A 26,939-nucleotide genomic window follows, 5' to 3' on the forward strand; every position below is an offset into this window, starting at 1 on the left:
TTTTAAAATTTCAAATATCTGAAAGCTACATCTCATCTCATTTACACCTTGTTCCTTACAAAAGTTTCTATACTACTTATGTGTTGAATTTCCAAGGGGAAAAATATTTCAACATAATAATTTAAGACAATTCTTTTTCTTTTTCAAGGTGTTAATTCTTTTATTGTTAATTACTAAAAATCAATTTGTTGCCATTTTGATATGTGGCCTGGGATATCAAGGAAATTGATTCTTTCTTCAGGAACTGTTGGGGCTGTTCAGCAATATCTGAAAAGCCAGAGGTTTTTGTTCACGTAAGCAAGGAGTGATCACTAATTCAATACAGATTTGAAAGATTGCCCATGTTGCATATAAATCCAGAATCTATCAACCTAAAAGTCAAAGCTTTCGTTTAAATTGCCTTTCAGAAAAACTGTTCTGTAAAGTTTTTTTTCAACTTTTATTTATTTATTGCATTGTTTTATATCCCATTTCTTCCACTGAAGTTATATACATATGCTGCATTTATGACACATAATGGGTAAATTATAAATGACTACATTAACATTGTAATCAAACAATATCAGATCTGCTGGAGAAGAAAAAAACCAAATTCTTTAATTTTGGGGGCTGCCTTTCGACAGGACGGTTGGATCGTCTTATGGATCTTATGGATCTGATGTTGTCCTTCATGTTCCTGGAATATCCCCCATGTGAGAATTTGTATTAGATAGGAAACGTATCACAGCAAAATATGACAAAACCAAATAATTTAAATTGTAGTACATATCAGTTTTTCTTGAACATTTGAGTGAGTTTTTGTTTCCACTTTTATCAATTGATATTGTGCTTTTTATAAAAACCTGGCTGATTTTGTTAATTTACTATTATATATTATAATATATAATATATTATATTTTAATATATTAAATATATATTATTGTTAAATATATTTTTAACAAGTATATCTTTTTAAATAGGTGAAGAGTTAACAAAACCAAAGTTTTCTGCTTCATCTAATGAGTAAGTTTCATATTTGATATTCATGTTTATTTGAAAGGCATTGAATATTATTTCGCAAGATTTTTTCCAGTTTGCAGCATTCACAGCTTGAGTTAACATTACAGTTTAGACATTAGGAAACATGTTTTTATTTTTTTCATTTTTAAAATTCAATCCTTCATTCTGTTTTGTTGTTAATTTGTGCTCAGATTGGAATAAATATATGTGTTTAACTTTGGTTTAACTTTTAAAAAGCATTTGTAACCTGAATTTGGTAATTTTAAATAGAGTTACATTTTACATTTATTTTTTTAAACCTTTGTTTATCATTTTCGTACTGAAATACAGGAATCTACAATACCAGCAGAATAATAATAATTATTATTATACAATGAAAAATAACTAGCTATGTTATAGTGATTAATCATTTCACTGTGTAAAATATAAGCTTAACACTGTTTAAAATATAATTTTTTTGCTTTTGTAAGGTAGCAAACTTTTATTATAAACAATTACAAGCATTGTTTTCAAATACACTTAGAGCCCTGTGACAGCAATATTATTATTCAATCATACATATGGTTCTTTATGTATGTCTCTACAAGTAGTCCTTGACTTATGATCACAATTGAGCCCAACATTTTCATTGCTAATCGAAACAGTTGTTAAGTGAGTCAGGCCTCATTTTATGAACTTTTGTGGCATGGTTGTTAAGTGAATCATGCAGATGTTAAATGAATCTGGCTCCTCCATTGACTTGTCAGAAGCTCCCTAAGAAGATTGCAATGACAATCTCATGACCCCAGGACACTGCAACCATTGTAAATACATGCCAGTTGCCAAGCACCAGAAGTTTGATCACGTGACTGTAGGGATGCTACAGTGGACATAAATGTGAAAACTGGGTCATAAATAATTTTTTTTTAGTGCTGTTGTAACTTTGAATGCTCATTAAACTATTTTTTGTAAGTCGAAGACTAGCTGTACTTGGCTCTTTATAAAAATAAATTAAGAGTTTTGGTGGCATTGCACCCCTAGTTTCATTGTTTAGGGAAGTGTGACTTTATCTTTTCTACTCGGTTTCCTTAAGTCCTCATAGCATAGTATCTCTAATTACTTTTGCTTGTTAAACTAATGAAAAAGAGAAAAAATCCTTTTATGTCATAATGACATAATCTTTTTATGTCATAATTCCAAATGTCTAGAGCAGGGGTCTCAAACTCTCGGCCCATGGACTGGATGCGTCACATGCTGCCCACACCCATGCCCAGTTTAGCGAAGTCCCGATACGTCACGTGACGATGCGAGTTTGACACCCCTAGTCTAGAGCTTTTTTGCATTTTTCTCTATTCTATTATGTCAAATGAGGGCATTTTATTGGCTTTTCTTTAATAGCCAGTAGCTCTGAAAATAGCTCCTTTCTAAAATTTGTTTGAGAATAGAACTATTTGCAACAGTTTCTTCCTCATAGAGAACGGACGTATCAGGTAAGACCAACGTCCAGTCTCTAACAGTTCAACATGTTTCTTGTTCTGTTTATTGGAGATAGTCTGAACAATTCTTCCTCATCTTCTGCATGACAAAATCACATTTAGAATCCAGAATAATGATTTATCTTGATCTTAGCACTATGCATCTGTTGATTCATCCTAAACTTTGTTTTCTTTTTGTATCTTTGTCACATCATGTTCCATTTATGTTCAGATCCTTTTTTTTTTTGCATGTATTGCTTCCTATATTCCTTTACTTGTGTCTTTGACTTTTGTAAACTTTTTTCAATGGAAGGACTTTGCATTTGACTCTTTGACTCTAAATCCATTTTGTTGGTTTATGCTCACTGTTCCAATATGCTGAGATCTTCTTGAAAATTGATATTGTTTAAAATGTTTGTTGTCCGTCTATCTTGTGAGCCTGCAACCTTCATCTAAGCCTTTCGAAAATATGTTGAACAATATATGACCTAGAACTAAGACCAACACTTCCAACTTAAACATTGATATAAATGTTTGTGGCTGTTGTTGTTACAATTTTTCAGGTAGTTTTGTGTCCAACTAAAGATAGCATATTTTGCTATTGATTTCTCGAAATTAAGGTACACTGTGATTTGTTCTTGATACATTCATGGTGCTTCCTTCGAACCAGTCTTTTCTAAAAAATATACAAACTAGCTACTTAATTGTCCCTGCCAGAGCTTTGCCTGTTAATCAGTGTTTTGCTGATCAGTCCATAGTTGCAGTTCCTGCTTTTGTTCCCTTCTGCCTCCCCCTCATTTTTTAAAGACACAATTTGTCCTTCTCCATTCTTCTGCCACAATGCCCGCCTTCTGTGATCTTTCAATTATAGAAGCAACAAAAAAGGCTCATTTACCTCTGTCAGGAAGAGATGACATCTCAACCTCTTTAAACATTCTTAGGTGTAACTGGTCTGATCTTGGCAACTTAAAATTGTTCATGGTAGCCAGGTAGCTTATTTTCTCTTTACTTACTTATTCCTTGTATCAGTTGTTCTGCTTAGATCCATTTGAACTCAGTTCTCTGCGAAGAAGACTGAAGCAAAGTAGTAACTGAGGAACTCTACTTTCTCCCTGTTCCTTTGCTGTCCTACCATATTCTCCAAACATCAGGCCCAACCTTTCCTGTTTCTTCTTACTTCTATGGACAGAGGTAAATGAGCCTTTTTTGTTGCTTTTATCTTCTCTGGCAAACCCAAATTCCCAAAATTCTTTTGGGCATTCTACTCATATTAGTTACATGCTGGTATACTTCTTGATGATTGCAATCATTCGTCTTTCATTTCCTATACATACCCCATTTAACTCTTAACTCGATTAAAAATTAAAAATCTCTAAGCACCCACAATGGTTTCTTAAGTTTTTCTTCTCATTGGAATGATGTGCTTCCATATCTTATTTTAAGAGCAGGCATGTTCTTATGCCTGCTCTTATTTTAAGAGCAGGCATGGGCTGAATGTGGCTCTGGACAGCTAGTAATGTGGCCCCACAGAATCATAAACCTTTAACATTATTCCGTGATTTATATACATTCACTATATTATATATTTTATATGCAGCTGAAAACAATTTCTCTTCACTCAGTGCAGCCCAGGTAAGCCAAAAGGTTGGACACCTGTGTTTGAGAACATTTCCTAACCCTTTGGATTCCCTTATATTGAGGATTTCTCTAGTTGAAAATCTTCCTAGTAATTTATTGAAATCGATTCTCCTGAAATCTGCTGTAGAGTAAAATTATGTCCCAGTTGTTCTTCCTGTAGTATCTAACTTCATGATTATATCATTACTTCTTCCAAAATTGGGCATTAATTCTATTTCTTCAAATTGTTCTTCTCTATAATTAGGATCATATTTTTTATTTTATTAAATTTAAAGGTCCATCTTGCAATTCAAGGCAGCTGTAGAAGTAAAAGTTCCAGTCAATAAGCAGTCGAGAAACAACAGCAATAATCATTCAGCAACTTTCCCCTTCCTTGGCTCTTCCTCTCTTTGTTCCCTCAGTCAGCCTAATGGTTTCACTCTGGAAATAGGTGTGCGATTCATAATACTCAAATATATTCTCATTCATGTTCTCAAAATAAATGCTAAATCAGAAAGCTTCAGAAACTTTTACAAGTAGTCCTCAGTTAACAATGGTAATTGGGATGGGGAATTCCATCATTAAGTGACATGGTCCTAAAGCATGATGTCACATAGCCACACTGACTTACAACAGCAGTTGTGGTTGTTAAGCAAATCCCACACAGTCATTAAGTGTGATGTCTTGTGATTGCCATTTATGGACTCCTGCCAGCTTCCCCCATTGACTGCATGTGTGAAGTTTCATTGGAAGGAAAAATGTACTTGTGGAGTACCAATCACTGGTTGGATGTATTCTTTTTGCCTGCAAATTGTATTCTGTAGAAAGGGCTGCTTATTTATATTTTTGTTTAAAAACTAAAAATTCTGGGGCACCCAAGAGAAACACTCTTTTTTTTTGGAGGGAATGAATCTACGTATCATTTGTAAGATCGCACTCTATATATCAAAGGCCATTTTGAAGAGGACAGAATGTTTAGATTAGATAGGGGTAACTGTAGCTGTGTATAAGTATGTGTGATTTTTTTAAAACCCTATTTTTCATGCATTATGTTAAATAAGGATCTGGCCTGAACAGTCAAGATTTTTATTCCTTCAAAGCTCAATATATGAGAAGGACTATCCTTTGATCCACAATCTGCAATAATACTAGGCAGATCATTGCCACAATTAAAATCTTCAAAGTAGAGATAGTGAGTTGTCTTGTCTCTGATGCAGTCCCAGTTAGTGACTGTTCCAGTTGGAGAACTGGACCAATAAAAATCTCTTTAAGGAAATTAGGAAGATTCCTATTCTTACATTTATGTTTTCTGGAAGGGAGGTTCAAAGGTATATTTATACAAGATTATTTATGCTAAAATACCTTGGAAATCAATAGTATATGACCTCTTATATTGTCAATTGTATTTAAACTATCATTAAGACTTAATTAGATCTCTAAACAACCAGACATAATAGGAAAACAGGTCCCTATTTTCTTCTTCCTCTCTTGGCAGTTATCTTAGATGTGATTTTCAGGAGAAGCTAAGTTCTGCTCAAAACTGTATGCTGTTCTTCACAAAATAATTTGGTTTTTCCTATTTAGAATCCTATTTAATTTCAGGGCAGAATTTTAAAACAATATTGAATAACAATTAATTATAGTTAACAAATTTATCTTCATTTATTGATGCTTATCTTCCAAGAGGTACCATATAAGAAGCTGTTAATTCTATAGGGCAGATCAGATCAAGAATCAGATGTTGCACAGACCTAAAACAAATGCTATATGTGAATTAAAATTTAAAGTATTTTATTGATTTGTTTTTACATAGTAAGTTGTTTAAGAACTCAAGGCCTGCAGGCCAGGGGTGAAATGTAAAATTTGTTACTACCGGTTCTGTGGACGTGGCTTGGGGTAAATGTGTCGGTGGGCGTGGCCAACTTTTTTTTTTTAAACTTTTCAAAGCATTTTTTCTAATGCTTTGAAAAGCCTCTGCCAATCAGGCAACTCAGCTGGGATCGTCCGAGACTTTTCAAAGCATTTTTTTTACCACCTCTTCGGCCAAGAGGTTGCAGGAAAAAATGTTTTGAAAAGCCTCTGATGATCCCAGCTGAGCCGCGCGATTATCAGAGGTTTTTTTTTTTTACTTTTAAAAGCATTTTTTCATCGGAAGAGGTTGTAGAAAAAATGCTTTTAAAAGTAAAAAAAAAAAGCCTCTGACGATTGTGCGGCTCAGCTGGGCATGGGTGGGTGGGGGCAGGGATTTTTGCTACCGGTTCTCTGAACCACCATCCGAACCGGGAGCATTTCACCCCTGCTGCAGGCCACTTAAATCCAGCCTGGAAATACCAAAGGACTGGCCCGTGGTATCTCTGCCAGCCAAAATGGGCCACAAAGGGCGGCCCCTGCACAGCCTGTTTTCAGCCTCCCTGGCCTTCTGCAGCACTCTGCCGGCCAAAACCAGGCCATGAGGACGCCTCCATGCGGCCCGGTTTTGGCCGGCAGAGTGCTGCTGGAAGCTGGGGTGGCTGAAAATGAGTGCCTCATTTTGGCCGGTAAAGTGCTGCAGGAGCCATCCATCCTGTCTCCCCCCCGCTCCCCGCCGGCCTGCAGAAGAGAACTACAATACTGATCCAGTGCTCGAAGGAATCCAGTTTGACATCCCTGTTTAAGAATTTTAGCAATTCAGTAAATTATTTCAGTGTATTTTGAATTTGCTTAAATGTTATAATTTTATAATGTTCACTTTTATTTTTATTCTAATTGCCTTAAAACTGTACTCAGTTGTACTTATCATAATAATATTAACCAGCTAACTAAGAATACATTTCTTTAGTTGTTAATGAATTCATGCACTGTCAACTATAATTATACCACATACTGTAGTAAGATGATCCAGGGTGGATGGGGCAATTTTGCATCACCCTGTTGCTTTCAGATACCAGCCCTGATCAATATACCACATTATCAGGTTCTGTGCAGTAGTACTCAAAATTTGTCTGATAAATTACTTGTACTTGGGCCTCTACAAACTAAATTTAATAAACATTTAGTTCTGCCACATTACAGTGCCCTTATAAGGATATAGCTTTCCATAAATTATTCATGCTTCTCTACACCCATCTAAAGCTTCTACACCTTCTTTTAGATTCTGTTAATCAAGGTATCTTTTGTTTATTTTTCTTTTAGTTTTACTCTTGATGTGTGTTTTTGATTCTATATGCTTTTTAATGACTATATCCCACCCTCTTTATGCTGGCCCATGACTGTGATAACATTTTGATTGATTGATTGCTTGATTGATTGTAGTAAGATACATTTTATATATATGTATAATTTAAATTTATTTTCTAATGTCTTGTCCATTAGGAAAAGCAACAATGACCTCTTGGCATGGGATCCACTCTTCAGAAATTCTGGTGATTCATCTTCCCTGACCTCAACAATGTCGTCTTCTTCATCTGGTAACATTTTAATCAATGAAAAATTGAAATTATGCTTGTTTTTTTAAATAAACAATTATACTCAATGTGTGCTATGTAAAAGTATTATAAAATATACTATTACAGTCATTCAAATCTCTACCTTTTTTATGATAGCATAGTTATTTAGAAGAGTAAGATAACTCTAGGAATCTTTTTACACTTTCTATAACTTCTAAACATGCTATTCCGTCTTTTCAAAGCTGTCTTTTGATAAAAGCTCTTGCACATGCCATAATGCAGGGGTGTCAAACTCACGTTGTCACAGCATTGTCATGTGATGTATCGTGACTTTTTTCCCCTTCGCTAAATGGGACGTGGGTGTGACCAGCACGTGACACATCTGGCCCATGGGCCGTGAGTTTGACAGCCCTGCCATAATGCTATCAAGCACTATTTCAGATGCATAGTAAACTTGAATTGAATTGAATTGAAATAAATAACGTGAATTGTTATTTATTTAGCATATGGCATACATTGTCAGGGATGGAATGAAACAACTTGGCTTGGCCAGGCAGAGGGAGAGCCAAGCTGGTGGGTGAGCAAGTGGGTGGTTACAGCCCAGACCGGCGGCTGCGGGCTTCCCCTTTTCACACTACCCACTGCTGCCACTGTGCTGAGTTACGAGCCATTAAGCGGTGGGCAGGGCAGATAGCAAGGAAGCAATGGACTGGCACGTCCCATTTTCACACCCACTGCTGAATGGCCCAAACACCAATCTGCCCAAACACACCATCACTGCTAAACAGCCCGCAGTGGGGTATGAAAGGGGGTATGAAAATGGAACGTGCCCAGCCTCCCTGCCACCCACCCTGCCCACTATACTGGCGAATGGTCCAAAAACTGCTGCCACCACCAAACAGCCTGGTGTGAAAATGGGAAGTCCCTGGCCACCATCACTGCCACTCTGCACTCTGTCCACTTGGTTCTTTCCTCCAGCTACCTGCGGAGAGTTGTCCCTGGGGCGAATTGGCTATGTTGAGTTGTCCTGCAACAACTTGGTGGTGAGTTGACAGAGCGAACTTGATGGTGGTGAGCAGGCCACGCAGAGCTGGTCATGCTGAGTTGTCCTAGATCTGTCAGAGAAATCTACATGCTTGACACAATGCAGTCCTGACAGCGAAAATTGCTAGTTTTTTATGTTTGGCACTTCCATGCCTATCTTTGGTGCACCAAAGGAACGAACTAGCTTACACCAGCTGACTAGCAGCATTCAGGTTGCTGTCTCTTCCAAGCTTCTCTGCCAGTCGCACCTCACCTCAGGTTGCATTGCTTCGCATCTGGCCAGGTCCCATTTCTGCTTCTACTCTTTCACACACACACAAATGCAGCTAGGTTTTTCCCACCAACGTGGTACCCAAGTATCTACTCACAATATTGCATGCTTTCAAACTCCTGGGTAGGCAAGAGCTAGGAATCAAGCAGCAAGAGCTCCCTCTGTCTCAATGGAGCTGGGCTCGAACCACATGAGTGCAGATCATTTCTGGCCAGCAGTTCCAGTGTCATTAAGCCACTCCGGCACCACATTTCCTTAGTGTTAATTGTTAAAATTAATAGTGCAATATTCTTTAAAGAAGTGAAAAATCACTGTATTAAAGTAATATTTTTTACCAGTTTCAACAACAAAATATTTTCTATATTTCAAAACTCAATAATTTAACTGAGTAGTAATTATTTCTACAATCTTATTATATTATGCTTTGAATATACAATAGCTATAAACAAGATAAGGGGAATTTTTCACATTTCATAAGATAATAATTTATAGTTATATAATTAGCATATGGCATACATTGGATAATAATTTATAGTTATATAATTCCAGTAGTGTGGTACCTATGGCTGAACTATTTTTTAGTTGAGCTGTTTCCTGACTCTTGAAATACTGCTAAATAAATCTTAGATTTAAATATTTTTGGAACAATTTGCTGTTATTTACTAATTCATTGTACAAATACATTAATATTCTGTAATTGCCTTCCAGGAAGACCAACAACTCCTCTTTCAGCAGGAACATTAGTACCTCCCCCAAGACCAGCTTCTAGACCAAAGTTGACTTCAGGGAAACTCAGTGGAATTAATGAAATTGTAGGTTCATTACATCTTGACCCTAATGATCTCTGATCATAACATTGTTAATTTGAATAATAAATTAATGTTTTTACATTTTGTTTGTTAGCCAAGACCATTCAGCCCTCCTTTGACCTCCAATTCCAGTCCACCTCCATCAGCCCCTTTGGCACGAACAGAGAGTTCTTCCTCATTATCATCATCTGCTTCACTAAGTGCAACAAATACACCCACAGTTGGTAAGTTTATAGTCTGCCATGATAACATTTACATCTTTTTTAGTTTCTGGAAAAACATTATTATTTACAAAAATGTATATTTTATTTTTATTTTATTTTATTTCGAATTTATATACCGCACCTTCTCCCGAGGGACTCAGGGCAGTGTACAGCCAGCTAAAAACATACAATACAAACATTAAAAACAATTAAAAGGATATATATTAATTTGGCCCCAATTTAAAATGACAATTTTATATGCCACCCAGTTTCATTGTCTCAAGGTGGTTTATAACTGAATATATAATATAGCATCCAAGCAGGCACCCATTTACCCAATGCAATCAATCTCTCAAAAATCAAAAACTTATCACCAGAATTAAAAACAAACAAAAAAATAAGGTAAAGGTGGAGGTTCCCCTCACAAATATGTGCTAGTCATTCCTGACTCTAGGGGGCAGTGCTCATCTCTGTTTCAAAGCCGAAGAGCCAGCGCTATCTGAAGACATCTCCGTGGTCATGTGGCCGGCATTACTAAACGCCAAAGGCTCACGGAACGCTGTTCCCTTCCCACCAAAAGTGGTCCCTATTTTTCTACTTGCATTTTTTTATGTGCTTTCAAACTGCTAGGTTGGCAGAAGCTGGGACAAGTAACAGGAGCTCACCCTGTTATGTGGCACTAAGGATTCGAACCGCTGAACTGCCAACCTTTCGATTGACAAGCTCAGTGTCTTAGCCACTGAGCCACCGCATCCCTACTAACAAAAAGATAGGCAATGCCTAAATGCCTGCTGTAACAGGCCTGCTTTTTTTTTTTTTTTTTTTCCCCAACTTTCCAAAACAGGAATTGCAGGACCTAAAACCCAACCAGAATGATTTCAGGCAGTGCTATTTTTCTGTCTCCACCTAACTAGACCTCAATGATACATACCAAATCTGTCCATTCTACCATCACTGGATTATAAACACCCGTATTGTAGATGGACACGGTATTGTTCAGGAGCAGCTAGACACCAAAGCTCTCAACAGTTCAATCACTTGCACTCACAGTAGGTGAGATTTGCATCACATATAAGGTCCACATTTCTGAACTTATAAATAAAAATCCACAGAGAACCACTGCATTTCATTTGTTTCATTTCATTTCTCATTTCATTTTTACACTGTTGTGAGGGAAAAAATATTTTTATAATTTCTCCCCTTATGATCTGATCTTACTTTGGTGTTGGAATTGATTCTAAGCTCTTTTTCATAATTGCACTTAATAACTCTAACTTTGATATGACATTTAAAAATATTTTTGCTTTGAGTATCTGCACTAATCAATGGTATCAGAATTCTGTATCATCTTATACATAATATTTAAAAACAAAGGTTTTTAATGTAACTAGAGTTAACAACTGCAAAGTTAATATTGCTTAATTGAAGCCTATAACATTATATATTCTAGGAACTTCACGTGGTCCTAGCCCTGTCAGCCTAGGAAGTCAAGATACGTTGCCTGTTGCAATAGCCCTAACTGAATCTGTAAATGCCTACTTCAAAGGAGCAGATCCCACAAAGTTAGTAAAATAGTAATTCATTTTGAATGTCATATTTTGCATTTAAAAAGCAGATAAGGTCTCCTTTTTAGTTTTGAGCAAATTTTGACACTTCAATACTTATTGATATATTTCAATAAATAGTAAATTGTATCACATTTTAAAACAAGTTACATTTTGGTTACATTTTCATCTCTTGCTGGACTATGTTATAGACCTTTCAAGTTTACTTTTTTAAAAATCCCTTCTTTCAACAAAACATCAAATGCATTTTATTTATATACTTACTGTGGACTGGACTTTAAGAAAAATGTACATTCTATGGAACTTAATCATTCCATTCCTCCAAATTCTGACCAGAACTTACCCTTGTCTTCTATAACTAAGGTAGTATTTGTATGTACTTGGTTGGAATGAATGGGATAGGCTGTCTCCACCACTATTTTTCAAATTTGGCAACTTTAAGTTGTGGATTTAAACCAACATGCTGGCTGGGGAATTCTGGAAGCTGAAGTCTACACATCTTAAAGTTTCAAAATTTCAAGTTTCCCCAAAGGTATGGAATGGCATTTGTATGAAATCTATTGGGAGCATTTCCAAAGATGGTAACTATGCTTTGGATGCTCAGCACTTCGTGAAAATAAGAGCAAAGTTGTTCTGGGCAGATTTATGTGAGGAAAATTGGCTCCCCATTTTGCTTCATCTGAATTCTACAAGATAAGGCAGGCAACTGAGCTCAATAACTTAAAAATGGCAGCTAATACTTGTTTACAGTTTAAATGTATAAATGAGTATATGTACATTTCAAATACTGTGATTTCAATAATTATAGCTGTAAAAGTAACATTTGTCTTTTTACATTTTTCTCTAGATGTATTGTGAAAATAACTGGTGATATGACAGTCTCATTCCCAAGTGGGATTATTAAAGTGTTCACTAGCAATCCATCTCCTGCTGTGCTTTGCTTTAGGGTAAAAAACACAAGCAAACTAGAGCAGATTCTTCCAAATGTGCAACTTGTGTACAGGTTTAGTATCTTTTATTTATTATAAAGCCATACTTTTTATTATCTTTTTATGATTTCATTCTACTTGACTTGCAAAGTATGCTTCTTTCATAAATACCCTTATATTACTTGCATTTAAGTTTTATAATTTAATAAAAAATCATTTTATGATAGTGACTAATTACAATTAACTTAATTTTATAGAGGTATTTCATTTCAGAAAACTGTTCTAAATAATGTTAATCCAGCTTTCAAGATGGATTTTTTTATAAAATCCATCTATGCTATGCTAAACTATGTTAAGTTACGTTACGCTATGTTATGTTATGTTACATTACGTTATGTTATGATATACTTATTACTGTTCAATTTGAAATATGTCTAGAGAGGATTACAGAATAAATTGAACATTGTAATGTCTGATCTCAGATTATAGTTTAAAAATATCTAACATAAAAGGAAATAGTGAAAAAAAATTATAACCATGTAAATTAGATGCTTAAGTGTTGCTGTAATGTTCTGAAACATTATTGCTCATTGATTCATAGTTTATTTTATAACTTCTTCAAGAAGTACTTTTGCTCTTCTTTGCTACTGAAGCTTGATCTGCTCTGTCATTAATTGAGGAAATTAGGCATTAAGCAGAACAACTGTTAATGGGTTAGGTTTAAAGGTCCACCAGCTTCGATGTACTACATATGGCCCCATTTTTGTTAGAATACATTTTGACAATTATCTTGAAGCCATTCTACAACTACCAGTTTTACTTAAAGTTGGATTACTTTGCAGATATCAACATCTATAAACTTTTTCCAGATAATTCAGGATATTGGCAAGGCACGAGAGAATAATGTTCATCTTTTAGCAACTTTCCCTAAATTTTAGTGTGGTTGAAGCAACTCCATATAAGTGTTACCCATCAGGACACCTGGCATCAATTAACAAAGAGAGACATAAATTGGGTGGAACTTTGTTTTAAAATTGCCAGTCATCATAACCATATGGTGTACTATTAACATATTTTTGTGGGAGAAAATGCCTTTCTCTTTTATCTCCTTGACAACAAGAAAGAGTAATGTATGCCTTACTGAGCATATCTATTCTCGAAGCAGCAGATACAAATAGTTGAACATTCAGAAGACTATAGGTCTTATCATTATTTGATTCTGAGTTAAGTTCTGTTGTTCTTTCATGTCTGCTGATTTTTCTCAGGAAGCTTTGATTCAGAAATGAAAAAGCACATTCCCATGAAAAGGAGGTTCTCCTGTTATTTTACAGCATCAGAGGAGGAGGAGGGTCTCTGTCTAATTGGAGACTAAATTATTTTGTCAGGACTGAAATTTCACATGGTTGCTCTTCTGCCCCTTTCCTTCATTTTGGAAACTCTAGACTTCAATGATGTCTACAGTTTCTGTACAGAAAGACTACAGTTTCTACCTTGAGATTGTTGCTTTATTGCAACATATATTACTTTGGCATCAATATTATCATATTTGTCTTCCTTTTAGCTAGATCAGTGTTACAGTCTAACAAGGATCTGTTATGCTTAAAAAAACTCTAACCATAATTATTTTGCCTAATTTAGGAAGTCTGTCTCTTTGCATAAGGACATCTAGGCATTTCACATTTCAGGAACTTAATGAAGATGCCTTAATTGAAAATCAAAATAAAACTGCACATAGGGAAAAACAATTTCTGTAGGCCAAGGAAAATAATTATAACTGAAAATATTTATAAGGAATAAAATTTTTAAAAATGAAAAACTAATTTTTAAAAGAAAAAACTTTGATTACTGCAGCTTCCAGAACAAAAACTTCTTTAGTCCAAAATCTAAGAGATACACGGGGGGGAAAAAAGTACAATATTCTTGTTTTTGCTGAAAAATAAGTTTAGTTAAAAACAACATGTGTTTCTGAATTATTTGTGGAAATAGCTCTGGAAAAATAATCTACAATCTGAATAGCGACCTGAAATGCAACTTGCAGAAATAAATGAAGAATAAGATTGTAGATCTTTTAAAAAAAAAATCATACCAGAAATGCGGTATGTGATTCCACAGGACTAAGTTTCTATACTAAATGCAAACTCACATGATCAGCAGTGCAACTGCAGTGAAGAAATCTTATGTGCAACTTTCTTCATAAAGACTTCTAAAGATTGATTTTGCTCAGCACTGTAAAAAATTTTCAAAATTGTAAATTATTTCTCCAATCTGGATCCTGTCATTTTATCTTGAACGTCTTAATTTATTTTAACATTATTTCAAAATCTGTGGCATGTTTTTCCTCAGAATTTCTAACATAGGTAATTGCAGTTTTTATCTTTATACAGTCAGTCATTCTAAAAGGCTACAAATCAGATCTAGAACTTTTAGAGCAACTCTGTATAGTCTTTTGCTGTCTAGCTACTTTCAATTTTAGGTCAGAAATAAACTTAGCTTTCAGCTGTTCTTCAACTTCATCTCTGAGATACTGTTCTTGGAGAAAGAGAAGATTGATACTTGCTTTCTTTGTCTTTTTTGGACATACATAACAGTAATTTAGCAAAGAAAGACATTTTCTACTTATTAATTAAACATTTGGAGTACACTTAAACTTCAGAAATCATAGAGAGAACATTGGCATATGAAACCCAAAATCCTCAAGACTGAACTGATCCTTGCAATCATTTGTCTAAAACTCTGTGCAGCACTGAAAGCCTTGGAACTTGTACAGTTTATATCACTGCTTCCCAAATCTAAGTAAATTACCCAAAATTGAGTGAAAGTGGAGGGTTTTTTGGGTAATGATACATGAATCCATTATCCTATCAGTACAGTGACATTTAAATTGATTTAAAGTGTGTTTTACCTACGTTAGTTAAAAGGAACATTTGATAAACAGTTTTGGATAATGAAGGAAAAAGTTGGGGAGACACTGGCTTAGATCATTTATCATTTCCAGCAGTTCCACTGCACAATGTCATGACCATAGACTTTAAAGATTTCTTGGTGACAGTCATGTCATCCCAAGTATCAGGAGATTAGACCAACACATATTTACAACCCCATAGAGAAAAATATATTATGCTAGAAATTATCTTTCTGTCCAAAGTGGTCTTGAAATTTCATGTAAATCAGTCAATTCTGCTACCATCTGTTTCCTCTCTTTTCTGACATTGAATAGCTTTCTAATCTTGGACATCAGTTAACATACTAGCTTTCCATCTGGTCTGCAGTAAGATCTCTTGTCATAAATAAATTCTGTGAGTCTCTGCATTTATTGTTTTGCTTTTAATGATGGAAGATAGAAATATCTTCTGGTAGTTTCAAGAAACCATTTTTTTCAAAAGTGATTTCTTACGCTCCTTCAAAATAAAAGAGAACATTGTTATCTACAGCCAGGAATCTTTTCAATCTTAGTAACACAGATGTTTAAATATATGTTTAAACAAAGTTTAAATATATGTTTTCATTCCTATATTTTGTTCACAGTGATCCATCACAAAGTGATTCCAGTACAAGGGATTTTTGGATGGATATGCAAGCTGTCACAGTCTACCTCAAAAAGCTATCCGAGCAGAATCCTTCTGCTTCTTATTACAACGTAGAAGTTCTGAAGTATCAGGTAATTTTTGTATTTTTGTGTTGTGAGTTTAAGATCTTAACAAGTCTAGATTGTATTGTTCGCTGGCATGAATTATCATTTTTCACACTATAAGACATACTTCTCCCCCCCCCCAAAAAAAAGTGGGTGGAAATGTCTGCGCATCTTATAGAGCGAATATTACGGCGGGGGAGGGGGTTGATGTGGCAGCGGCATTCGCCATCACCGCCTGTCACCGCTGCCGCCACTCACCATCACTGGGGAACACTGGAGCATTCACTGCCGCAGAGTTGATCAGTGGTTGGATCGGCTTCCCGGAATCCCGCTGATCAGCTGTTCTAGGCGGCAGGGATTGGCGGCGATTGGCGTGGCAACGGCAATCCCTGCCATCTAGAACAGCTGATTGGCAGTATTCCGGGAGGCCGATCCAACCGCCAGTTAGCTACTTGGCAGTGAAGTCTCCAGCGTTTCCCGGTGGCAGCAGCTCAGTTCAGTTGACCGGTGGTGGGCGCAATGGAGCGGAGCCCTGACAAGCCACGTGCTGGGGCTGCGATAACGTGCTGAAGCTGACCAGGCTGTTTGCTATTTGCTGCAAGGATGCTAGCCAGATGCTGGGAGGCAGAGGCAGAATTTTTTTTCTTGTTTTCGTCCTCTAAAGCTAATGTATGTCTTACTGTCCAATGCGTCTTATTGCAAAAAATACAGTATACCCTACCCCTCCTACTGTGTATGTGAAAGCACCATCAGATTGCTGAATGCCTTACAGAAATAAGCCTATTCCAAAATGGCATAGCAGATTAACATAGAGTCTGCATTTTTAAATTTATTTTAAAAACTGAATCAAGCTATTTAACTAGCTGGTCAGCTAATCAACCAAAACCAAAACTTAACCAGCAGAGAAAGTTAAAAATCTTATTGAAGATTCCTATGGTTGTTGATTTTGGAGAAGAGCATCTCATTGCATGTTCTCTTTTTATGTTGGACTTCTGGGTGTAACCATCTTACTAGCCTTCGGAAGAAAGATACCATCTGTAGGCTGAAGTAGGTAGCAGGATTCTGTCATTAGGAGCAAGCAGCCAGAGGTAGGCTAATGAGCTATCCAGTACACTGATGAGTTATCATCCAAAACTGTCATCAGCACCATATATCACATCATGTCTGATACTTTTGGAATATTCTGTTTGCTCACTTTACCTTCTGCTTCAGATATTCAGACTGTGCTTGGGTGCAGGTGCATTGTTGCTAATCAGTAGCATGGGTTATTTTATGTTGCCAGAAGTAGCAAGAATGCTTGGATGTTTCCTGGGCAGATACTTAGGAATCCCTAACATCAAAATGCTTTCGTGTTCTCGCTCCTGCTGATTTGTATTTCATAGTCCTTGCAAGCAGCATGCAAGGTCTTCAAAGTCCTTAAGTACCTTTATGCTACACTGCCTTCTGGCCTGCAGCGTACCTTCATTAGTGGTGGCGAGTTATTTGCTGATTCCTCCAAGTTCCCAACATTGGCGGCAGCTGTGGACTCAGATTTACTAAGGAAACTGTCCCTTTTCTTCCTGTTACTCTTAGCCCCTGGGCTGTTAACAAAAGAGAATGGGCTGACATGGCAAAAAAAATCAGCATCATGCCGTTTCTGCTCCTGCTAGAGGGAGTGCCAACTCAGCACTAACCTTAAAATGTTCCATATGTCTCAGTCTCTTGACTTCCTTTATCAGCAGATCTTGCCCCCCCACCCCCCCACCCCCATATGTAATATGTCTTTATATTCCACAGTCATGGCTTGGGAAGTAATATTTCCATACTGTGGAGAAGATGGATGTCCCCTAAACTTCAGGGAAGAACCATAAAATGATTGAATCATAAAAGGAAGCCTGAGTTTGAAAAAAAGGCTAGCATATAATTGCTGCCTCATCTGTATACATAGAGTACTATGTAATTTGGAAGATTTTTATTCCCTAAATAAGAAAAATACAGTAGTTTGTACTAATGAGAATATTATTTTTTAGCTATAATGTAAAAGAAGGGACAGAATCTCTCTTAGCCAATCTGCACAATACACAGTTTTAAAACCACATTCAGAAGAATATTTAAAAGTTTCTGAAATAAGAATATAGGGATATGGTATTGTCTGAAACAGGTAGTCATCCAGATACTGATGAACAACAATAGTAAACCGCTCTAATCATAGTTGCTTGATTGATCACAACACCCAATCTAAATTAGCAATAGACGCCATACTGGTTTTCCAATCTGCATTGTATATTTATTGTATTGTATATTTATGTAGCCCTAGAAGGTTCCAGCATCCCAAATCTATCCATGTTACTTCGTTCAATTTCAACAAATATTAGCAGAGGTGTATTTACAATAAGGAGCACTTAGCCTGATGGGATGTTACAACCTGTGGTGAAAACCAAAGGCTAATTAATTAAAAGTCACAAAACGAAGTCTAGTTATAGCACACAACTCAGCATGGAAGATTTGACCCTAGCCCTAACTACACCTCAACATGAAGCGGAATGCACAAAACAATCCTCCAGCTGACTTCAGTGGTCATATGGCACACATTATTTTAGGTATTCCGGGTCTTAAAAATAAGCAACATTTTGAACTGAGTCTGCAAATGATTAATAAACTACTTAGAAAGAAAGAAAGATGTCAGATTCTCAGAGTCCAGTTAAAATTTAAGCAATTGTATTTTTCACTAGGTGAATTTTTCAAAGGTAGTCCTAGAATAGGACTATCCACAATAGTCCTAATTGTGAGTAATACTTATTGAGTAACAAGGCATCTGTGGAGATAAAAAGGATCAATTAGTATACCAGTATCAGCTGGACAAAAGCATTCTTAATCATAACTGCACTTGGAGCAAAAGCAAAACAGTACAGGAATTTTTGCAGTCTATGAATCTGATCTTTTGAATGGAATGTGTGCAGCCCCCATAAAAACAGTTAGATCCCTTTTCATTAGATGTTTTATTAGATGTTCATTAGATATTGATTAAAACTGCACTCATCTTGACATTTTGTTTTCCATTTCTACTCAATTTTTAACAGTAGCTATTTAGAACTATATTTTGAACACTTCAAGAAAAAGCAGAACTAACAGAATTCTCCCTTTCCAGGCTAGATGGTCAGGTGGGGGCATCAACAATAGTTTAAGAATACTGTTGCTGAGAAGATCCAATAGGTTCAACAGAATCAATAAAAGAAGAATCACAACTTCTCTTTACTAGTTCCTAGTTTAATCATTTCCTAGGCCAATCAAAGTGATTAGACCCCAAAGAACCATCTTTGAAGCTTACAATATTTAACAATTTCTTATTACATAACATAGGTTAAGTAATTCCAACCTAGGGCATTTAACTATACAATTATAATTAAATAATTATTAATACCAATAATGAAAACATCTCAAAATCCCTATTTTTATGAAATTAACATTAATAATTGGCTGTTTAGAGACCAAAAGTGTATGAAGTGAAAAATGAACTTTGGAAAGCATGAGATTTTTCAGGATTGATCCTAAAAGTAGTTATTTTATTATTTTCAAAGGTATTGTCAAACGGTATCCAGTCTACACCTCTGAATCTTGCCACATATTGGAAATGTAATGCTAGCACAACTGATGTAAGAGTTGATTACAAATACAACCCAGCATCTATGGCAATGCCAAGTATGTTATCCAATATACAAGTCATCGTACCTGTTGATGGAGGTGTAATAAACATGCAGTCACTTCCACCAGCAAAATGGTAACTTTTTTATTATTGATACTGCATTAAATTCATATTAAGATTCTTGTCGTGTCTTCTAAAACTATTTCTGAAATACATTGATTATTGGTGCTTGAAGCAGTTCTCGTGGAACTGAAAGAGGGAAGTGGTGGGAGACCAATGGGAACTTTATGATGGGGTAGGTATTACAGAAGCTTGGTTGATGCACAAAAAGGAATTTGCTGCCAGTCCATTTCTAGGAGGTCTGGTTACTGGATTGTTGAATTTTTGGTCAGCTGCTGCTTCTAGTTGATACTATATCTGTCTGGAATAAGACTTCATCCATTCACAATACTTTAATACCACCCTACCTGATGCGAACCACCATATCTGGTGTGTAAAACTGAAACCTAGTGGTGGGTATTGGCCTTGTCAGAGATTTATTTTCTGGATTTTAGGTCTTGCAGAAGTCTAGGCATGAATGATTGCTCTTTGCATGATGAGATGCACTACTGTAGTGGTACATGGATGCAGAATAATATAGACCTGGCCTTGGAAATGAGGAAGAAGAAATAAGCAAACCTGTGGGGGAGGGGGAAAGTTTGAGACTACACAGTCCTGAGAAAAAAGCTTTGACAGATTTTCAAGATTGGTGTCAGTCTTTTGACCTAGGCATGGTCAAGAAACAGGCATCGCAGGGATTCCAGTAACCTTTTTAAAATTGTTGTAGGATAGAAAACAGAATATTGAAAGCCTACCTGGGCTATTTTGAGTTATTTTCACATGCTTTTTTCTCAGGACTGTGTAGTCTTTTTGGAAAGTTCCTCCCCCTCCCTCCCCTTTAACAATTTGATAATTCCTTCCCCATTCTCATTCTTTTCAATGAATGAAAGTATCTTTATGTGGCACTGAACTGTAAGGACAAGTTGAGATAACTGCTAGTGTAGTATCCAACACCCAGCAATAGTTCTTTTTAAATTCTTGAATCTTATCATAGGACTGTTGGTAGAGATTTCTATGCTGTTACTACTGGAGTCTATAACTTCATTGTCATTGGATGAGTATAAAGGTGATTAAGATTCCATGGCACCCATGGGCTTGTCCTAAACCAGGGGTGTCAAACTCAAGGCCCGTGCCTGAATTCAGCCCATGGGGTTCTTAAATCTAGCCCGCGGGGCCGGCCTGAAAATAGCAAAGGACTGGCCCACGGTGTTTCTGGCAGCCAAAATGGGGCACGGGGAGTGTCCCCCATTTTGGTCTTCAGGGTGCTACAGGAGGCATCCCTCCCTTCCCCCCTGGCCAGACCGCGAAGAACTACAATGCTGATCTGGCCCTCAAAGAAATCCAGTTTGACACTCCTGTCCTAAACGATCTCGGTTCCTGTGTATCTTGTGCAAAACACTTGTTTATGATTTACAATTATTCCAGTGTTGTGTGCCTTTAGGCTTTAACATTTGTATGAAGCTGCCAGAAAAGATCTTCCACTAGTTTGGGTTGAAATGCCAACAGTATGCTGATGGTAGTGAATTATATATCAGCACCCTGGCCTTAGCCAGAGATGCTTTGGAAACCTTGAATTAGTATCTGGAGGTTGCAAGGTCCTGGATGGGCCAAAGCAATTTTAAATTCCATTCAAGCAAGACAGAATTCCTGTTCGTGCAAAAATATCTCAGTTCACTGGCTACCCTAGTGATTTCTCTAGAAGGGATCATTACTCTCTGAAGGAGCAAGTCCACAATTTAGGGATTACCTTAGACTCATGGCTCCTATTGAGACAACACATAAAAGCCATGGCCAAAGTATTCCTCATTCAGCTAAAGTGATGCACCTGTTGCAGTCCTATAGGAATTGTAAGACCTATACCCACATTACCATCTATATCAATATTGGGCTGCCTTTGACCATATATTGGAAACAATATTAGTGCACAATATAGCAGTTAGGATATTAGAACTGTATTTGTCATGTATCACCAGTTATTTGGTTGCCTCATAGGCTGCCAGTTAATTTCTGAACCTAATTTAGAGGCTTGTTATCACTCATAAAGCCATGAATAGCTTGGCTCCTAGGTGACATTAAGGACTGTCTCTTCCAGGGGGAATATCTAAAATCTGTTTGAGGCTGAAGTCTGATGCATACTTGAATTATATTTTTAATAACTTGAAAACTTGCCTAAGAGAATAGATGCAGAGTAGCAGTATGGAGAACTGCCAATATATGATTTTTTTTTCTTATAGGAACTCAGAGCAGATGAAAGCTTTGTGGAAATTAGCTAGTATTTCAGAAAAATCAGAAAATGGCGGTAAGAAGAAATGTTTTAAGTTAACTATTATAGATTAGAAAACTATCACTGGTATTTTGAAAAAAAAACAATTAAAAATGAACAGCATATATTCTGATATATGGAAATATAAATAATTATTTTTCTCCCCAAAAATAGTTTTATAATGGATTTTTTCATCAACACTATCATATTTTGCAATATTTTATTTTATTTAGAAAATTTATATATCAAAACTGACATTGAGCCTTATCTATTTTTGTCATTACAGCATAATAAATTATGAGTGTATACTATATTGAGTTGCAGAAAGATAAGTTTTGTCAATCTGTCTCAATACAGAATAGCCTTAAAAACACAAGAAAAAAATGAAGTAATTTAAACTATGGTCAATTTAAAATGAAACATATGCTTTGGTTCATCATATTGAAATGAGATCTTCTTAAGCATGTGATATAGGTGTGTGTAGATCAACCAGACATTTTTGTATGTCAGTTTTGATCTGAAATTTATACCAGATTGATCTACTGCTATACACTTGTATGTGTATGTTTGTATGTATGCATGAGCCACAATAAAGCTTGGTATAACTAGTTCTTACATATTTTAAAAGATTCAAGAACAAGTCTTGATATATATGCTAATGTAATTAATACATATGCTAATAGAAACATGAGATTCAATAGGAAATATATGAAATTATTCCAGTCAATTGAATAGCCAAGTAAATAAAAAAATTATTGTAAAACGACAATATATTTTAAGGGTAGTTCTCACAATATCATCTATTTATAAGAACACTGTACTAAATATCATCCACTGTTATGTCGCTGTAATAAAATTGGCTGATTGTGTTAGTGTTTTGCAGCAAATTATAATGAAGAATTTTGAGGCACTTTCAACGTGAAAAGAAATGTTACTGGAGAAGTTTTTATGGATTTTTTTTAATGTATTATCAATAATCAAAGATCAATTGTATTGTAGTACTTATGCTAATAAGCAGACTTCTTTATTATTTCTCTCTCTTTTTCCTCCTGAATAGGCTCTGGCTCTCTCAGAGCTAAATTTGACCTTTCTGAAGGACCCAGTAAGCCAACAACACTTGCAGTGCAATTTATCAGTGAGGGAAGCACCCTTTCTGGAGTAGATGTTGAATTAGTAGGCACTGGCTATCGGCTTTCCCTGATTAAGAAGAGGTTTGCCGCTGGTAAGAAGGATAATGTTTTTCTAAGGATAACCTATAGAGCTAATTTGTAATGTCTGACAATCATTGGTGATATAGAATCATAAGTGTAAAACTTTTTGTAATAGGTGTTTGCAGTTCTATAATCCTGTTATCAGTTTATCAAATTTATAAGGCCACCCACTGCATAAAAAAGTGACACTGGGTGGTGTGGAACAAGGTTGTTAAAATTGTTCTACTTTGAAAAAATGCTAATTTTGCATCTTGATTAAAACATGTTCATGTGTGTCTTGTGTGTAATACAGGTAGTAAGTAGTCTTTTCTGCCCATTCTTCTGCTTCATGCAACAGTTCTACACCTAGGAAAACTCTATGTGTAAGGGCAACAAAGGGCTTTGCATGATAAAGCACACCAGGTTCCTTGGGTGCAACCAATCAGTTCCAAGGATTCTTCCATCCTTGGAGCCTGGGAGGAAGTGGGAGGATTCATGCAATTCATGAAATCCTAATTTTAGAAGGAAGGTCGGGGATCATCACTATGAGAACTGAAGTAAACAGCCCAGGATAGCAAAACATGTGGAAGCCTAGTTTAAAAAATTACTTTTCTATTAATGTTTTTTATTGAGATACTAACTGGAACTTTTTATGTCTTTCAGGACGATATATGGCAGATTGCTGAAGAGCCTGTTAAGAAAACTAGGTTATTTTCCAATGAATAAGAAGTTTATTCATTCTCTTACTATCTTTCCAACACTATTTTAACATGCATTAATTTTTGAAAACACATTACATAGTTTTTGGAGTTTATACCCAACAAAATGCACTTTTGAAAATAAGTCAGTTTTAAAAATATTCTGTTTTGAAATAGCACTGAAATGAACTCCAACAATATAGAAAATCAGTTGCAATACTGGGAAACAAGATACTGAAATACTTAGTAGTAATGTAGCTTCGGAGCCAAATAGCAGTTATGTGTGGTATTTAAAGTGTGTGATGCTTTGTGATACCTTAAACAAAACTATATTTTAACTTTCTATAAATATTACTGAAGTATATTTTTCAATTTTCAATATTGCCATTCCATTAAACAAAACAGTGGCAAAGTATTTTTTGTTTTCACACTTGTATATTCATGTGTCATATCTTATTAGAGATTATCTATAAAAATAACTTTATTTCCATATATCATACATAATTAAATGACCAGTGTTTTATAATAGATGGTTTTTAATGTAAAGTGCAATGGGTTTTTTTTAATTGCAATGTACAACAGAGTTATTTACTTCTGCCATTAGTTAACATGATGGGAGTTGTAATTTTAATTAATGCTGTAGATTATTTATTTTTATATGAAATGTGTAATGTTTGTGCCTTTTCAAAGCTGTGCCTGTCAAATGTTTATGTACTTCTCATTTCTTGTTTTCACTATCTAGATCTTCCAATTAGTAAACTTGAAGGCAGTAATCTTATGCTTACAGAATGGAAGAATCAATTGTGTTCTATCTTCCATGTACCCCTCAAATTTGCTAGAGAAGCTCTTCAGGACTTCTGATGCTAATTTTGTGGGGTCATGAGGCATTTAAAGTGGGAAGGAGAAGCCAACCAGCACACTACAATCTCTTTCACTGGAAGATAGGCACAATTGGATATAACCTGGCATTTGGAAATCAAAACAGAAAATAGCCTTTAAAATAACTTCTGTTGGGTTAAATGCAATAAATGCAGCCATTACAAAAGAAACCTTTTAACTTTTGTCAGTTACCATATAGTATCAACATTTAAAATATTACCAAAGATGTGTAAAATCCTGAAAGTGAGTTAAATTTTAAAATAATAAAAAAATTCTACACTTCTGAAAAGTGTAGAATTTCCTCTTCTAGCTACAAAAGCTAAATTTCACATGCTTTCAAACATATACAATGGATTTAAAGTGTTGCTTATGAGCAGCAATGTTGTTTTAAAAGTCTATTTTGAGTAAGACAAAAATAATTATTGATAATTTCAATAAATGTTTTTTACCACAAATAAAGAAGCAGGTAATAGCCCTAATACAAAGAAAGTGACCCATTTAGATAAGTTTAATACAAATCCTGTTTTTAGAACTTATCTATATGCCTTTAAAAGATTAAATGTAAAAGTCAAAAGTTATTAGGGTGGGTGAATTATATGGTCAACAGCACCAGAGATTAAATATTTTTTCAAATTCTAGTTCCTAACAAAAGCATACATGAAAATCACTAACTAAGTGGATAATACTCTAATAAAATAGTGGATTAATATATCAGTGTTCTATATAGTCACTAAATTTTGAATCTTTAGCACACTAAAAATAAAGTTAGATGTATTCTGTTCTATTGACATCAAAGTAATGAATACCATTACCTAGGATAAATGGGATATCTTTTCCTCCCTTTTGTGAGACCATTAATCTCCTACAAAAAGTGGAGAGAAAAATCAGTGATGGGGGGGGGAATCAGATGTGGTCGTCTTATTTTTAAAGATACATGGATTATTTTTATTTTTATTTTGCTTTTAAAAAGAAATAAACTTTTTTCATCACTTCATGTGCAGATATACCTTCAGCAGCCCAGCAACATTCATTCTTTAACTGCGATATAAATGTCTCTCAGAAAGATACTACATTATGACATTGTAATGTACAAGATACTTTGGCTCATTATTGGGATGGGGGGAAATGGCAACTAATTTTTTTTTCCTTAAGAAAAAAAAGCCACTTTATCTTTGATTTTCAACTCTGGGTTCTCACTCAAAATTCTTCAGTTTCACATTTTTATCCAAAAATGAATCCAATTGTAATTGTTTTCAGACATAAACACAAATACTGAAAAGCATAAATAATTCATAGATTAATAACTGATTATAGAATTGCAGTCAAAAATTAGTTTTTACATATTTGCCTTGTTTTATAAAAATCTAAGGTTCCATTAGAGTACTATACAGTGAATTTTTATATTGTAGAATAATACATTTTGATGGAATTTTTAACTTAAATTTAGATGGTACAGACTTTTAATGGATTCTTAATCGTAATCTGCTAATGCAATCAACAACTATCTGAACAGTTCAATAACTTTTGAAAGTCAGTCTGTTTTATCTTCCATTTTAATCATGTATTCTTTCTAAATTAGTGCTAAATTTCAGCACCTTCTAGCCTTACTACCAAATGTTCTCAAATACATATTCACAAATGCTGCAGGTTATAATTTTGAAGCCATGCAACTTTATAATTTTTTTAAAAAATATCTATATCTAAATATAGATACAGATGTATATAAATAAAACCTATCTCGTGGAAATTTCATGTAGCAAGCTGGACCTTGCTTGTTTATAAAGATATCGCCTTTGTAGCTGCCTCTTGGGGAGAATTTGTAAGCTCAAATATGAAGGGTCTGCAGGTTCTACAAACTGTAAATTAGAGCAATATAAATCTTAGAGAAATTGTAAATACATCTGATCTTTTACAAAAATGTTTTAAAAATTGCACCTATAATAAACATGTAATATATAATAATCTGATTGTTGCTGTTTATATGATTTCATACATTATGCAGAAGCATTCCATGGACAGTCTTCAGATAAAATATAATTTGATTCTGCTTCACCATTACAATTTGTTCCTTTTCTACATATTTTTGAGCACTATTACGGCTATAGGTTTATGAGCTTACTACTACCAGACAACATCAGTGCTCACAGGCTCTTTTTCCAGTTTACTAGTATCAAAATGTAAGAAAAAAAATAGTCTGTTCCTGTTTCTTTTAGTTGTTTGTGGAATAATAAAAGTCCTCTC

At 35.3% G+C, this 26,939-nt stretch overlaps 1 protein-coding gene across 1 annotated transcript in view; it reads left to right on the top strand.

Annotated features, from left to right (window-relative positions):
- Positions 1–26,660, top strand: part of FCHO2 (FCH and mu domain containing endocytic adaptor 2) — a 67,703-nt gene extending 41,043 nt beyond the window's left edge. Inside the window, exons 15-25 of the mRNA XM_070938809.1 lie at positions 960–1,002; positions 7,422–7,516; positions 9,519–9,622; positions 9,714–9,843; positions 11,273–11,384; positions 12,235–12,390; positions 15,842–15,974; positions 19,505–19,704; positions 21,903–21,967; positions 22,989–23,153; positions 23,785–26,660. Coding sequence (XP_070794910.1) covers positions 960–1,002; positions 7,422–7,516; positions 9,519–9,622; positions 9,714–9,843; positions 11,273–11,384; positions 12,235–12,390; positions 15,842–15,974; positions 19,505–19,704; positions 21,903–21,967; positions 22,989–23,153; positions 23,785–23,807 — 1,226 coding nt within the window. The 3' untranslated portion in view covers positions 23,808–26,660. The remainder of the gene's footprint in view (positions 1–959; positions 1,003–7,421; positions 7,517–9,518; positions 9,623–9,713; positions 9,844–11,272; positions 11,385–12,234; positions 12,391–15,841; positions 15,975–19,504; positions 19,705–21,902; positions 21,968–22,988; positions 23,154–23,784) is intronic.
- Positions 26,661–26,939: the final 279 nt, after the last annotated feature.

The sequence above is a fragment of the Pituophis catenifer genome, unplaced genomic scaffold, assembly GCF_029215685.1.
Source record: "Pituophis catenifer annectens isolate HBS135680 unplaced genomic scaffold, rPitCat1.0.hap2 SCAF_2, whole genome shotgun sequence".
Classification (NCBI taxonomy): domain Eukaryota; kingdom Metazoa; phylum Chordata; class Lepidosauria; order Squamata; family Colubridae; genus Pituophis; species Pituophis catenifer.